Below are 17192 nucleotides of genomic sequence, written 5' to 3'. Positions count from 1 at the left end.
TGGGTAAAACCACAAGGTAGCGAACTCTTTGGAGTCAGTAGATCAAAACAGAGAAAAACAACATCATCACAGATGTTCATACGGGCGGTTGTTGCTTAAGTGCGCTCATCTTCAGAACGGTCGAGCACCATTTCAATTCCACCTTGACACCCACTGCAGTCAGAATGTCGCAGTGTCCTCGGGCAAGACACTTCACATAAAAGTGTCTAATAAGTAACATGTAATGTTCAATATGTATACCAACAAGTCAGTCTGGTCCAACCTCAATTGTTAGTTATTATGATATGCGATTGATCATTATGTCTATAAAATATCAACACCTAGAAAAAAAGGTCCATCCCAGTTCATAAAAGTTGGCTGATATCTCAAATTGTTTTGTTTTCCAGAACCATAACAGTAAAAAAAAACATAGAAGAAACAAGAACATGGTGATTTTCGGCTTTTAACTTTTCAAGCAATACAAAAATTGACAAAAAAAATTCTGTTGATAAGTTTATGGATTATTCAAATAAATTGTTGCAGTCGGTGGGACTTGGCAATACATTTTATTTTCAGTTGACTCAGTATGTTTCATAATGTATCCTGTGGCCAATCCAATCCCTTTTTCTCTTTCAAAATAACAGTAGAGAGTGGAGCCAAAGTATTTTGTCCTTTCCTCCTCATGTTCTCAGTTCCTCCTCAGGTAGAGCTCTTTACAGACTTCACTCTCAACACTTCCTGCTGGATGTCTGCTGATCTCCGTCTCGTTGTCCTCACATGTCTTTCTTCTGTTTTGTGGGTTACAAAGATCTAGCAGGGTCTTCGTCTTCTGATGTCTCTTCATTCTGTACCTCCTCACTTCCCTTCTTCCCTTCCTTCTTGCTCTGCTGGCCAATTGACAGAGATGTGGTAAGACTTCAGCTCCTCCTCAGAAACAAAGTCAGGGGCGAAGCTCATCAGGTCGTGACCCCGAAATGACTTGGGGAAGGCAATGACGTCACGGATGCTGTGAGCCCCGACCATAATGGAAACCAGTCGGTCCAAACCTAGAAAAGCATGGAGACAAGTTAATAAATGTTTCACAGATTTTACCTTTTAGCTTATGATTTGTGCATTTTTGTGCAGAGGGGTCTGCCTGCAGGCCTCCACTCTCAGGACAGTTCCGGTGTAGGCTCTACTGTCAGGACACCTCCACTCTCAGTACAGGAAGTGACGATTCTGACGAACACGTTTTTTTCCCCGCCCCCCCGAAGGACTCGTCTGATGGAAGTTTTCAAATCACAATGGAGACTCATCACGGAGGTGATGAGTCCGCTCACCATGCACTTTGGGTTGGCCTTGGTCAAGCCCTTTTGACCCCCCCAGCCTGGTTCTCGTAAAAACTGACTTAACCATTTTTCGCTCAAATGACACCATGGAGGAATGTAACGGGAGTTGACAGGGGACTCTGCCCGCCTCACTAGTGCCTATTTTCGGACACTTTTTTTCACTTTCCCCCGGTTTTATAACTTATAAATAACTTTCCCCCGGTTCCTTCTACCGGGGACACTGCCCGGTCTCGGATTTCCCCCCACGGCCTGTGTACAGCTATTTCCCCCCCCCCCCCACTCATCCATATATTAACGGATTTTGACAATTTTTGTTGCATTTTTCGGCCTAGTGTGGAACCCCACTGTACCCCCTGGTGGATCAATGATCCATCGCAGCTGGCTTCATTATAATTACATTTATCTATCACGGAGGCGGTCTCAAGTCAAGCTGGAGGTTTTCCCTTGAGCGAGGGCAGATCATGTACCAATCACGGCCCTCGCGTTTCAAACTGTCTGAAATGAATCGCTACATCTGTAATTGTAACGCAATACATGATTGTCACTAAAATCCTTGTCTCTACATTACAATAAAATATAAAAAATAATTGATTAATTAGTTTTAATAAAAAATCAAGTTAGTAGCTATTAAAGACATAAAAAGACAGAAGTGTAGAATGCTTTTCTGGATAAGCGCATTTTTAAAAATAGTCATTGTCCATGCCGGTTTCAGTTGGATTATTTGTCACAGTTCCTCTGATCAGATCGGTCTCCTCCATTTGGTAGATTATTTACGACTTTTGAATCCACATAAGCACATCGGCAAAATCAGGCTTACTTTGAGCATGTTTGAGCATAAACAGTTTAATCCCTTTGTGAATTGTTTCCACTTGCGCCGTCCTTTAATTTCTTCATACAGCGGGCATCCAAATGAATTAATCCTGAGTCCAATAACCATCAAAGTCACTCCAATAGTGCTCCTTAAATTACGCTTTCATCGTCCTTTAACAAAAAACTTCACATTCATCCAGTTTGTGACAGTAGTTGTAGCACTTTGAGACTTTTAAACTTTATTTACCACAGTTTACCCCCCCCCCCCCCCCCCTTTGTGTGTGTGTATGGGGGGATACTTCCAACAGGAGTCATTTGGGGGGGCTCTTGGGGGAAAAGGTTGGGAACCCCCGGTCTAGCGGGTGTAACTAAAATACAAGATGTCGTTATTTATATATATAAATATATATCTATATATAGATATAATAAGTGTCAGTGCGATTTTATTTTGTATTAGCGTGCATTTCCTGTTCGGAAAGTGGTGCTGTACTGAGAGTAAACAATACAAGGTGTCCCTATTTTTATTAGGGCTGTCAAGTTAAAGCGTTAATAAAGCGTTAACATCGCTAATTATTTTAACGCGATTAACACATGTGCATTTTTTGTCCTCGGCCTCCCCGTAGTTTCAGAGCGCATCAAGTTTAAAATACCATCTATACAATCCAAGCACACTGCTGATGCCGACAGCCCCGCTCCTGCCGCCCGCTTGCAGCAAACCACACTTGATAGTGTGCGGGGGAGACGCCTGGACAAGTCTACGAGCAGCAAACCTTCAACAAAGATCGCAAAATGGGTGGCGACAGCTTGCAGGCCAATTAACATTGTGGAGGAGGAGGAGGAGGGGCTGCGTGATATAATTCGGGTCGCATGCAACGGCTGCACTTATGAATTGCCTTCCAGAGCCAACACTGTCGAAAATACACAACTTGTATGAAGTCCAAAAAGCGAAATTAGAGGAGGATTTAAGAAAGACTCACCGGAGACTATTGAACTTCGGTCTCATGCTTTGACAGTTATTAAAACAGAGGAGCGGCGTTTCGCCGACCACACCCACACACACACACACACATTCTGAGAATATTTGTCATTGTTCAAATGATAATAAACAAACATTTGCATAAAGCATTCCACTCATATGTTGATAAGAGTATTAAAAACTTGAAAAATATCCCTCTAAGGAACATTTAGAACAGATACAAAATGTGTGATTAATTTGCGATTCATCGCGATTAACTATGGACAATCATGCAATTAATCGCAATTAAATATTTTAATCGACTGACAGCCCTAATTTTTATATAATATATATATATATATATATATATATATATATATATTCCTTCCCGGGCCGGCCGATATGAAGCGTGACCAAGACGCACCGTCTGACTCAGGGGTCCCACCACGGGTCCCGCTGTGGGGCCGGCTGGAACCTCCCCACCTCCGCCGCGGCGCACCCGGCAAACACGGTTGTGTCTCGAACCCTCCACTGTTGTCTAGCGCAGTGGTTCCCAGGCCAGGGAATATATAATTACATATATATAAAAATTAGGGCTGTCAGTCGATTAAAATATTTAATCGCGATTAATCGCATGATTGTCCATAGTTAAATCGCAAATTCAATTTTTTTTTTTTGAATTAGATGTGTTCGGTGCTGGTAAGTAACAAAGTACATTTACTCAAGTACTGTACTTAAGTAAACATTTCTTTTTGTAGTATTTTCTTTTCATTTGCCTCTTCATACTTCAACTTCACTACAATTTAAAGGGAAATAAGGTAATTTTTACTTTATTAAATTTATTTTAGACATTTAGTTACTAGGTCCTTTATAAATTCAGTTTTTTTTTATTCCCAACACTTAGGAGGAACTTGTGTAATATGATGCCATCCAACATTATTTAAGCACCTGAAAAAATAAGTGGGTTGATGTTGTCTTTTTGTCAAAAAAAGTTTCAGCTTCTCAAAAGTGAAGATTTGCTGCATTTATTATTTTGATTTAATACGTAAGTACATTTTCCTGTTCCAGTACTTTTCTCAATGCAGTACTTTTGTTTGTTTTTCACAATTTTTGTAGTATAAGTACTTTTACTTCAGTTCAGCCACCCATGGCTCATAGCTATATTAACAACAATGCTTTAGTCATTTTTATTCAACTATCTAGCTGCTCACAATTTTTCTGTCTCTGTGGTGGCCCAAGCCAACAGGAGCTAGCTTAAACTGCTAACACTGGTCTTCACTTTGATGCTTGGTAATAATATAAGCTCACAAGTCAGTCTAGCTTGTACGTCGGCTAAGGACAGTAGAAGGACTGCATGTGCAGCCTTGACAAGCCAAATGTAAAAGAGATTTAGTTACTGCAGTCAAGTACTGTCTGTATTTACAGTAAAGCAGGAGAATATCTTTATCACTGTTGCTGTTCCAGCTTACAAGCGCTAACTAGTTACATTTACTAGCAGTTGTTGAACTAGTTAGCAGAAGAGAGGCATGTAATGAAAACACAGCTGTCATGAAAAGTGACATTATAAAATAAATCACAAAAAGGTTATGAGTTTCTATAATGAACTAAAATGATATCCACACACATCATGAGTTATACTAATTTTAATAGTTTTTATATATCCACATTTCTGGACTATGCAAATGAGTATGTTTATTATTGTTTATGACCTAGTTTTATGCCGTAAAGCAAACTATAATGGGCAGGTCCAATAGTTAAAAATGTCGCAACAACAGTGGAAGTCTGCAAGCGTGAAACGACCGCACGCCCGATAGTGTAATGGTTCTTGAGTTTAATTTACTATCTCCAGATGAAAGAGTCTTTAAGTCGGAAGTGGATCGCTAAGAGACATATGGAGTTGGAAGCTGTTATTCAATAAACCCTCATGAATCACCTGTGACTACATTGTCTTCATTTCAGCTATTTGGAGTCAGAGCTCAACTTCATCTTGTAGAAGTGGCCTTACAACAATGAACTTTGGATATACCCTTAACCTCAATTATTGCTTATTATTGCTTATTGATGCTGTTAAACGCAGAGTTAACTCACCCAAAGCAATGCCTCCATGTGGTGGTGCTCCTGAGTCCAGAGCCTCCAACAGGTGAGAGAGGAGACGGGGGTCCTCCTGCAGAAGACACATTCATACAACTGTTATGATGAGGAGTTCATTCAACCCATTTCCACAGGTAGTCCGAACACTGTTAAGATATATGGACAATGACTGACCTGGAGGATACTTTTCAGGACATGAAGCTGCTCTGAGGCCTTGTGGATGCGGATGGAGCCTCCTCCGATCTCACAGCCGTTCAACACCAGGTCATAGTGCTGACCGCGCACCTGAGAGGACAGCACATAAGCCTTGATGCACCTCACATGACATATGAATATTACTTAATTAAAAAAAGAAATGAAGATTAAACCTTGTTCCTTAGTGACTACCTTCTGTGGCTCTGTGTAGAGGAGGTGTATGTCCTCTGGAAGCGGAGCAGTAAACGGATGATGGGCTGACTCCAGCTTATCCGGATCCTCCTCTTTGGGCAAGAAGAGAGGGAAGTCCACAACCCACAGGAAGTGGAATGCTGAGGGGTCTCGGACTGACATGCCACGAGACTCCAGGACCTCTGCACACTGCATACGAAGTTTACCCAGCAGAGGGCGCTGAGACAGAGAGGGGGTGCAGTAAGACAGAGGAAAGACGAAGCTTAGGATGGAAGAGAAATTAACCTGTACTCACTTTATAGTCAGTGTTATCCAGTGGTAGAAGTAGCAAAAATAATTTGTAAAAGTCCAAAGTGTCAGCATTCAAATAAACTGTATAAATGATACGTATTGTATAGTTTATTTTATAATTGATTTTATATTTGATTTAGATTTTTAATTAGCTAATAATCTAAATCTAAAAAATAACTAGTAACTAAAAGCTGTCAAATTAATGTAGTGGAGTAAAAAGTACAATAGTGTCTTCCAAAATGTACCTCATAATTGTACTTGAGTACAGTACTTGAGTACATTTACATAGTTACTTCCCGCCCTTGTCAGGGAGTGTCGTACCACAGTGTTCTGGGCCCCGGCTGCCAGCAGCAGCAGGTCCCCTGGCTGGGCTCCGCTCCCCTGCAGCAGCTCCTCTGTAGCCGAGGCAGACAGCAGCTTCTTCAGAGGAGAATTCAGCGTCCCGTCTGCTCTGACCAGCACCACGCTCAGCTCCTGGGACAAACACACACAAATTAAAGATCACCTATTATGCTATATTTGAACAATATATTATAGGGCCATATCTATACAAAACATGTCTCTGAAGTGTTTTGCTTAAAATACCAAACAGATCACCCATTGTAGCATGCCTCATACCCCTCTATTTCAGCCCTGTTACTAAAGTGCTGATTCTGGGTCTGGCCCTTTAAATGTAACCGAGCTGCTGCTGGCCACGCCCCTTTGGAGCTGCTGCTGGCCATGCCCCAGAAACTCAGCTAAACGCTGCCATGATTAAACTCCATATTATGTTCCAACCCACATCAAGCATTATTTGTGAAACAGTATGGAGCTCAAACGCTTTCTCTCTCACACGGGTTTACCACAAGGTGAGTACCTTTTTATATCCTTTTTCACACATACTCTTTCCAGTACAGCGTTAGCTCTGAGAGTTAGCGATGCTTGCTAATTTAAACACAGACCATATTACTTCCAAAACACGTAGCGCATTGTTTCTGATACAGCACCATACTTGCCAACCTTGAGACCTCAGAAATCGGGAGCATTTCAAAACCACAGCGGGCGGTTAACATTAACATGCTTATATTGTAGTTGTAAGTGCACTGCCTTGCGGCCTGTAGCACCATCCTTGATGGAGCATATGTGTGGGCTGGATCTTTATTTTACAGGAAAGGAGTGAGCAGAGGGTCGAGTTGTCCATTCTTGTTCTGTTTTCTGTGACTATCTTTCTCACCATGCTGAACACCCTGTCAGACTTTCAGTTGCGCGCGTTACTAAAGAGACGCGCTTCCATTGATCACGGTGTCAAGGTCAGCGATGATGCCTACAGATGGAGCACTGAATTTCGGACTCCAGCTTACAGCTTCCTGCCTACCACCAGCCAAAGACCAGTATAGAGGAATGTTAAGCCCTCCCACTATTTTCCAAGAGGGCGTTGCCAGATTTTCAATTTCAGGTTTTAACCAGGAGATGGCGCTTCATTCACAAATACAGAAAGACAAGTTTCATGGACTTTCAGTTGTGTTTTGAAGAGCATTTGAACACATCAATATTTTAGATCAACTAAAGTATATCTAATCTTGTAATTCAACAATATATAGTCTTTATATATTAAATAATCATAATTATAATGTAAATGTTTACATTACACTTCTTTATTTGTTATGATCATACTTTAACCTTTACAATCGTTTGCTTTAATATGCAGTATATTTTTGGGTTTGCTTCCTCCTGCTCCCTTTCGGACACATACTGTATGATTTATTATTATTATTAATATGAAGATATTATTAAGATAAGATAAGATGTTACTTTATTGATTGAACATTTTAGTTTAGAATGTGCTGTCCCACGGTAATTCAGAAGGCCCACAGGTCACATTCCGACCATTATTTAAAACAATAGGTGCTTTCACACCTTCTACAGTTTGATTTGTATAGAGGGAGCTCTGTCAGTTTTCGAATTACCCATTTGCTTTCGGGGAGCCCTATTTTTCAGAGCACATCCTGCTACTAAATATGTCACACGCACGCTCTGTTGACTGGCGCAGCAGCGCGGATGCGATCAATTGCTATAAAAACACTCTTCTACTAATACAGACGGTGTCACTATGCCGGCGGATGTGGCCGTTGTTGAAGCCTCTTCAGGCTCCGCATCGGCAGGCCTCTCCCTCGGTGTGGAGCTGTCAAACTCGACCCTAACGCCGCTTACAGCCGGCCAACTAAAAGTTGTTTTCCGTTCACGTTGTCATTTTTAGACTCCTTCGCTTCTTTGCTTGTGAATCCAAAAGCTGTGACGCTTGGCTGTTTTCGTTTTGCCATATTTTTTTATTACACAGCCAGAGTTAAAAAAATATCAATATGAACATTTCAAATACCGCGCCGGCATCACCGCCATAATCATAGCAACGTAAGTAAGAATGCAGCGCCGCCACATACAGATTGCAACACCCAGACATATTCACAAATATAAAACAAATATTCAGAAACTGTAATGAACAATAACTATTATTTATTTCAAGAACTGTTATTTACAGAAACTCAACATTTCTAATCTGTGTGACACAAATATGCACGACTGTTTTGGGCTCCCCCTATTTATCTCAAAGTCAGCCTTCAGGGGAGCTCCCTCCCTCTTCGGGGGAGCCAAGCTCCTCCTAGCTCCCCCCCATTTCGAACAGTGTCTGTGGCTGAATGGCCAGCGATTAGGTGCGGCGCATTTGTCATAGGTGATCAGAGCTAACTGCCTGCCGTCAGATTTCATTTAAAAAACAGATCTGATTTTAAGACTATTTCTGCGCTCATAAAGAATGATAAGAATAAGAATAATGCGTATTGAACTGGTTTCATTCATTAGTGAGTTTATTTAATACTAGAACCGCCAATCGGGTCAATTTGTGTGATGTTTTGTTGTGTGTGTGCAATGTAACTTTTTTTCAATAAAATATTAAAGTCTCCCAGTCCCTGACTTGTCCTGAAAGTGTGTTATGTAGCACCCTATGTTGTTAAAAATTGCATTCTAATAGCGGGATTTGACGGGTTTAGGTAGGCCTATACAAAAACCTCTGGCGGTTCTAGTGTTAAGGTAATTAGGTACAGTAGAAGCCCTTTTTTTTATCAGTAACGAATTTAGCAGTTGAACATAAAAGTCAACTAACTGAGGGTCACTTGCAATGACAGTGTTGTGTCTAACTGTAAGCTTGTCACTCAGAGTAACCTACCATTAATTTAGCTGCTGGAGAAGAAAGATCAAGGGGGGAGGGGGGGGTAGAGAGCTGTGGTTGATGGGCCATTAGTTGTGTAAATACACAGCTGAGAGCTGCCGTTTCATTCAGACTGTTTAAAAAACTGTAACAACGGACTATTTTTCTTAGCGGATGCATGTCAATTTAAATCAATACATACAACTATTTTTTAAATCAATACATACAACTATTTTTTAAATCAATAAAAACATTTTCTAAATCCATAAAAGCATTTCAATTAATATTGGGAGTCATGTCGTTACTTTGTTGAGAATTTGGCCGTGTAATAAGCGGGATAATTTGCAGCGACTTGTTCCTTATGGGGAAAATAACACCCGTCATGTGTGTGTAGTAGAGGTGTGTGTGGTTAAAACACTTTCATGAAGTGAAGGAATTTCCTTCTATAAAACAGCTGTGGGCAGCAGTGAGTGTCACGGACATGAATTCATAGATCAAGGCAGACTGGTGCACACACTCTCCTGTCCTGCCAGGCGACACGCCCGTTCTAAGCCGTGTCCTTCACTCCTCACATCCCAAGCATCCCCACAAGTGTATTATGTTGTTACATCGTTTCAGATGTTATGTTTCAGTTGTGCTCTGTCTATGTTCAGTGATGCAAACTTGTCACCTTTCGGCAAAATTCGCCGTTTTGAATCCAAAATAAGTCGTTTGTGTGATTCATGTAGATCTGCAATACAAATATTTTTGGGGTATGGGGGGCCTGGGACCCGGAGTAATCTGCGGCCGTGAGCTGTTATGTGCCATCATGACACGCATGGTGTTCTTTTTTTATATATTATAATGAAGTACGAGCTGTGTGCTCGAGTCTTCCTGCCTGTCGGCTCTGCTCATGGATGTATAATAAGGCTCTGCTGCTCCGAGATTATGGTCTAGCTTCAGCAGCTACATTACCTACGGGTGCGTTCGTTAATATTAACTGTGCGTCCGGAGTCACTGTGGCACAGACTGGACCGCTGGTGAACAGCTGTTAGAACGGGCCGTTCAGGTGTTCAGAGCAGAGCTCCCTGTCGGAGCGGCAGAGCGTGATGTGAACTGAAAAGTTTTTCTGTGGCAATATTATTTAAGGAATCGTTGAGCTAGCTAGCTAGCATACATTGTCACTATCTGCTAACGTTAGCTTTAGCCTTCTATTTCTAATAGTTTTTTTCATAGGCTATAAACAGAGGTGGTATAAGTATATATATTGTACTTGAGTAAAAGTAGAAGTACTCAGATCTTGTACTTGAGTAAAAGTAATAGTCCCAGAGTGTAGGAATACTCTGTTACAGTAAAAGTCCTGCATTCAAAATGTTCCTCAAGTAAAAGTAGAAAAGTATTATCATCAAAATATAGTGAAAGTAGCGACAGTAAAAGTAGTCATTGTGCAGATTGGTCCATTTCAGAATAATAGATATATGTTTTATAATGATTGATCATGAAAGTGTTCTCAAAGTTGGTAAAGGTGCAGCTAGTTTGAATGACTTTGTATACTGCAGGGTAGCTTGTGGATTTACTCCAGGTGGAACTAAAGTCTGATTTAACACTTGATTATATTTCACTTAATTAATCCAGATATGTGAAGTAACTAAAGGTATAAAATACATGTTGTGGAGTCAAAGTACACCATGTACCTCTGAACTGTAGTGGAGTAGAAGAACAAAGTAGCAAAACATTGAAATACTTAAATAAAGTACAAGTATCTCAAAATTGTGCCCAAGTATAGTACTTGTTGAGTTTATGAACTTAGTTACTTTACACCATGTGGCTATAAAGATAAAAAGACTTAAGCCTTGCACAGAGGCCTGAAAATACATTTTCAAAATGCTCAACAGTGCTGCCAAAATTATAAACTGACTGCTCCTCAATTTGAAATAAATGCTTTTATATATTTCTATTATGTGACTCTTTGGCGTTTCTGTTATTATTAACACTGCTGCTTTAGTTGTTCTGACTGCTAAAATCCTCTGTCATTCCGTGGGGTGGGGGAGCCGGGGGCTTGGATCCTTGTCACCTTTTTCATACCTGATGAGTTTGCATCCCTGTATGTTAAAAAGCCTCAGTCACCTTAATTCATGTAATAAAAACATCTCAGGTCAGTAACACTCAAAGCTAAATGTGCAATACCATGTTCAGCTATGTTACTATTTATAATGTTATTGTTGTTACATCAGAAGATGTACATATTGAAATGATTTCTTAACTTACAGTAGGCTATTTTTTACAATGTGTGTTGGAAGGATTTATTAAATTACAATGAATATTGTCATTGTTGAAGGCTTTTAGAGAAGGGTGAACTATAAGCCTGAATTACATAAAATGTTATACTTAAAAACATAAAAGCCACAATAAATAAGTCACAATTATTCTAGTTATTTTTACCTCCCGTATTGCTTTCAACCCACCAGCTTTTATGGTGTTGTTACGTCACTAACTGTAAGCTTGTCACATACAGTCTATGGTCACTCAGAGTAACCTACTGTTAATTTAGCTGCTGGAGAAGAAAGATCAGGGGGGGAGGGGGGGAGAGAGCTGTGGTTGATGGGCCATTAGTTGTGTAAATACACAGCTGAGAGCTGCCGTTTCATTCAGACTGTTTAAAAAACTGTAACAACGGACTATTTTTCTTAGCGGATGCATGTCAATTTAAATCAATACATACAACTATTTTTTAAATCAATAAAAACATTTTCTAAATCCATAAAAGCATTTCAATTAATATTTGGAGTCATGTCGTTACTTTGTTGAGAATGTAGCCATGTAATAAGCGGGATAATTTGCAGCGACTTGTTCTTTATGGCGAAAATAACACCCTTCATCCAGATGAGGATCCCTCCGCTACACTTTGGGATCCTGATCGGCCGACGAAACTCCATTAAAATATACATATTTTTGGTGAATTACTGAGTTTAGGCACGTTAATAACGTTTTAATGAAGTTGAATACAGTATATTAATATGTGTCAGTGATTTCATGTCAATTCGGTGAACATAAACATAAATGATCGTGGTGAAGATGATGATTAAATTAGGATTAAAAATCGAGAGCCGGGCTGCATTTCCTCCCGTTCGTTTTTTTCGAATAACAAAATTATTTTGTTTAATAACAACATGGTGATGTTTTGTAAATGATTACATGTCTCTTATTTAGCAAAATAGTATGATATCCGTGACATATGGATCTTAACAAAGTTCCGCTGTACATCCAGCGTACTGTATCTGACTTTATTTCACATGAGCTCCAGTGTGGAACCCCACTGCACCCCCTGGTGGATCAATGATCCATTGCAGCTGGCTTCATTATAAATTACATTTATCTATCACAGGGGCGGTCTCAAGTCAAGCTGGAGGTTTTCCCTTGAGCGAGGGCAGATCACGTACCAATCACGGCCCTCGCGTTTCAAACTGTCCGAAATGAATCGCTCCATCTGTACATGCTCCGAAGGATTTAGTAACCTCCGTGATGTAGTCTGTGCGCACACATGAAAAGGTCTGCGCATCTGCCTGCGTGAGCGTGATGCCACAGAACTTGCCGTCTTGTAAAGCCTCGTTAAATTTCGTCTCCGCCTCACCTGGCCCATTCATCAAGTCCTCGAGGCTGGCAAGGGTCACGTCATGTTCACGACGGGCTGGATGGAGGAGATGTTGACATCTTCTTTTTGGAATGTGAGGTTCATGCGGTTCACCACGGCCAAGACGTCAGTCAGCAGGTGAGTCAAGGCAGGGAACATGAGCATTTGGAGGCGCTTTCTAATCCCCTTAGCGACCGGACAGTCTTTGTCCGCTTCCTCCTCCTGAAACTCCAACACCAGAGTAACCCAGTTGGCACGTACAGTGGGGCAAAAAAGTATTTAGTCAGCCACCAATTTTGCAAGTTCTCCCACTTAAAAAGTTGAGAGAGGCCTGTAATTTTCATCCTAGGTATACCTCGACTATGAGAGACAAAATGAGAAAAAAAGAATTTATTTGCAAATTATGGTGGAAAATAAGTATTTGGTCAATACTTTGTTATATACCCTTTGTTGGCAATGAAAGAGGTCAAACGTTTTCTGCAAGTCTTCACAAAGTTTTCACACACTGTTGCTGGTATTTTGGCTCATTCCTCCATGCAGATCTCCTCTAGAGCAGTGATGTTTTGGGGCTGTCGCTGGGCAACACGGACTTTCAACTCCCTCCAAAGATTTTCTATGGGGTTGATATCTGGAGACTGGCTAGGCCACTCCAGGACCTTGAAATGCTTCTTACGAAGCCACTCCTTCGTTGCCTGGGCGGTTTGTTTGGGATCATTGTCATGCTGAAAGACCCAGCCACGTTTCATCTTCAATGCCCTTGCTGATGGAAGGAGGTTGTCACTCAAAATCTCACGATATATGGCCCCATTCATTCTTTCCTTTAAACGGATCAGTCGTCCTGGTCCCTTTGCAGAAAAACAGCCCCAAAGCATGATGTTTCCACCCCCATGTTTCACAGTAGGTATGGTGTTCTTTGGATGCAACTCAGCATTCTTTCTCCTCCAAACACGTCTAGTTGAGTTTTTACAAAAAAGTTCTATTTTGGTTTCATCTGACCATGTGACATTCTCCCAATCCTCTAAATGCTCTCTAGCAAACTTCAGACGGGCCTGGACATGTACTGGCTTAAGCAGGGGGACACGTCTGGCACTGCAGGATATGAGTCCCTGGCGGCGTAGTGTGTTACAGATGGTAGCCTTTGATACTTTGGTCCCAGCTCTCTGCAGTTCATTGACTAGGTCCCCCCATGTGGTTCTGGGATTTTTGCTCACCGTTCTTGTGATCATTTTGACCCCACGGGTGAGATCTTGCGTGGAGCCCCAGATCGAGGGAGATTATCAGTGGTCTTGTATGTCTTCCATTTTCTAATAATTTCTCCCACAGTTGATTTCTTCACACCAAGCTGCTTACCTATTGCAGATTCAGTCTTCCCAGCCTGGTGCAGGTCTACAATTTTGTTTCTGGGGTCCTTTGACAGCTCTTTGGTCTTGGCCATAGTGGAGTTTGGAGTGTGACTGTTTGAGGTTGTGGACAGGTGTCTTTTATACTGATAACGAGTTCAAACAGGTGCCATTAATACAGTTGACAAGTGGAGGACAGTGTGGAGGACAGAGGAGGCTCTTAAAGAAGAAAGTTTGGAGGTGACCAAATACTTATTTTACCGAGGAATTTACCAATGAATTCATTAAAAATCCTACAATGTGATTTCCTGGATTCTTTCCCCCCCATTCTGTCTCTCATAGTTGAAGTCTACCTAGGATGAAAATTACAGGCCTCTCATCTTTTTAAGTGGGGGAACTTACACAATTGGTGGCTGACTAAATACTTTTTTGCCCCACTGTATGCCCTTAACTGCCCTCTCCAGCGGCAGCCAGCGTGTAGCTGATGTTTGTTTTAGGCTCAGCAGGTCGTGTTCCTCCATTTCGTTTTGGAGTTCATTTAGTCCAGGGGTCTCAGACAGGCCAGACGTGGCCCGTGGGTTTTCTCATGGCCCCTTTGTTGATATCATGTAATAGTGTTAATCTGGCCCGCGCGTTTACGTTTGCGCTTTATATTTCAATTTTATTTTTCCCGCTGCTGCTGCTGCTGCTGGCAGGGAACTGCTGCGCGGAGTTCCCTCGCCCCTCCCCCCTCCGAGGGAACTCCGCCACACGTCAATCAAATGCGCGCAGCGGAATCAATCCAGAGTGATCCAAAAGTGACAGAGTGGAAGCAAAATATATCGCCATGTCTTCATCAAAACTTTCAGGGAAAAGAAAAGTGGGAGACTGAATATTTTTTTGTTGAGTACAGGGGAAACGCAGCGTGCCTTATATGCACAGAGAAAATCGCTGTATACAAAGAGTATAACGTCAAACGTCACTACTCAACTAAACATGCAGAGTATGCAAAATACCTGGGAGATGAGAGAGAGAAAAAAGTCAGAGCTAAAAAAAAATTCTATGGAAGCAACTAAATCTCTTCAAGAAAGGAAGCAATGAGGCTGATTTAGCAGTCGAAGCTAGCTATGTGGTGAGTGAGATGATTGTTAGGGTGGGAAAGCCGTTTACGGAAGGCGAGTTTGTAAAAAAATGCATGTTGCAGGCTGCAAGTATAGTCTGTCCGGAAAAGAAGGGTCAGTTCAACAACATCAGCCTGTCAGCTAACACAGTGGCAGAGCGCATTTCTGACTTATCAAGTGACATATATGATCAGCTGTGCGACAAAGCCAAACTTTTCCGTGCATACTCTGTGGCTCTTGATGAGAGCACAGACATCACTGACACCGCTCAGCTCGCAATGTATGTCCGTGGTGTTGATGACAATTTTGAAGTGACAGAAGAGTTGCTTACAGTGAAACCAATGCATGGCCAGACCACCGCTCAGGAGATATTTCAGCAACTGTGTGATGCCATTGCGGATATCGGTCTGCCATGGAAGAGGTTTGTTGGAATTACGACTGACGGAGCGCCATCAATGACAGGGAGAAAAAACGGGCTGGTGGCACTTGTTCAAAGAAAACTGGAGGAGGAGGGTGTGGAGGAGGCTATTGCTCTGCACTGCATTATCCATCAGCAGGCCCTTTGCAGCAAATGCTTGAAGTTTGACAATGTGATGTCTGTCGTTGTGAAATGCATCAACCATATCAGATCCAGGGGCTTAAAGCACCGCCAGTTCCGTGCTTTTTTGGAGGAAATTGAGTCAGAATATGAGGATGTGCTCTACTTCACAGAGGTACGTTGGCTCAGCAGGGGAAACGTCCTGAATAGGTTTTGTGAGTTGAGAACAGAACTGAAAGTATTCATGCTGGAGAAGGGTGAGATGGCTGTTCCCGAGCTGAGTGATCCCAAATGGCTCATGGACTTAGCTTTTCTTGTTGACATCACGCAGGAGCTGAATGCTCTGAATAAGAAGTTGCAGGGCCAGGGCCAGCTTGTTAGTGCAGCATATGACAATGTCAGAGCATTCTCTACAAAACTGATCTTATGGAAAGCCCAGCTCCCTCAGAAAAACCTCTGCCATTTCCCAGCATGCAAGGCTCTCATGGACAGGGGCACAGCATTCAGTGGTGAGAAGTATATTGATGCCATTGTGAAGCTACAGGAGGAATTCGATCAGCGGTTTGCAGACTTCAAGACACACAGAGCCACTTTCCAAATGTTTGCAGACCCCTTCTCCTTTGATGTGGAAAATGCCCCTGGTGTGCTTCAAATGGAGCTCATCGACATGCAGTGCAATTCTGAGCTCAAAGCCAAGTTCAGGGAAGTGAATGGGAAAGCAGACAAGCTTGGACAGTTCATGAGAGAATTGCCCCCCTCCTTCCCTGAGATTTCCAGGATGTTCAAGCGGACCATGTGCCTTTTTGGGAGCACATATATGTGTGAACAGCTCTTCTCCACCATGAACTTCAATAAGTCAAAGTACAGGTCCAGACTTACTGATGCACATCTTCAAGCCATACTGAGGGTTTCAACTGCTTCCTCCCTCAAACCAAATGTGGCTCAGCTGTGTGAGAGGAAGCGCTGCCAGGTCTCTACCAGCAAGGAGTAGGCAAGAAAGAGCAACCGTACATAGTTATGTTGTGAAGAACAGTTCATATTAAGAAGATGTTGAAGAACTGTTAATGTTGTATTTTTTAATAAATGTTTTGCGGAATACTTGAAGCGGCCCAGACTTGCCCAGACCCTACGTCCAGCGGCCCCCAGGTAAATTGAGTCTGAGACCCCTGATTTAGTCTGTGTGTTCGAATGGGGGAATTCTTGTAGTATGTGTATATGTTATTAATAGTCGTAACATATGCACTTATTTCACACACAGCCTTGGAGACATCGCGCGCAGCCAGTGCCGTTCTGTGCGCACCACAGTGAATGTTTACGAGTTAGGGAAAGTCATTCACCGCATCTTTTGTGCAACTCCGTCCTTTCGACCCACCATCACATTCGCTCCATCACTTCCCAGACCGACGACCCGAGCCATAGCTACACCACGGCCCGATAGCACATCTTTTATTTTTGTTGTGATGCATTCTGGAGTGCCAGAGGGTATTACATAATTGCCAATAAACACGGTTTCAGGCTCCTCTTTATGCTGAAGTGTCAGGTATGTGATCAGCATTTTCTCAACCGTGATATTAGTAGTTTC

At 42.0% G+C, this 17192-nt stretch overlaps 1 protein-coding gene across 1 annotated transcript in view; it reads right to left on the bottom strand.

The window, feature by feature from the left end:
* Window positions 1-424: 424 nt before the first annotated feature.
* The window catches only part of dars2 (aspartyl-tRNA synthetase 2, mitochondrial), a 35882-nt gene continuing 19114 nt past the window's right edge, over window positions 425-17192 (bottom strand). The window contains exons 11-16 of the mRNA XM_079650963.1: window positions 12495-12689; window positions 6163-6323; window positions 5551-5769; window positions 5338-5448; window positions 5161-5236; window positions 425-1025 (exon numbers count right to left, since the gene is read on the bottom strand). Of these exons, the coding sequence (XP_079507089.1) occupies window positions 835-1025; window positions 5161-5236; window positions 5338-5448; window positions 5551-5769; window positions 6163-6323; window positions 12495-12689 (953 nt within the window). The 3' untranslated portion in view covers window positions 425-834. The remainder of the gene's footprint in view (window positions 1026-5160; window positions 5237-5337; window positions 5449-5550; window positions 5770-6162; window positions 6324-12494; window positions 12690-17192) is intronic.

Source organism: Notothenia rossii (assembly GCF_949606895.1).
Source record: "Notothenia rossii genome assembly, chromosome: 9".
NCBI classification, from domain to species: domain Eukaryota; kingdom Metazoa; phylum Chordata; class Actinopteri; order Perciformes; family Nototheniidae; genus Notothenia; species Notothenia rossii.
The sequence above is the reverse complement of the archived record's forward strand: the minus strand, read 5'-3'. Positions and strand labels throughout refer to the sequence as shown.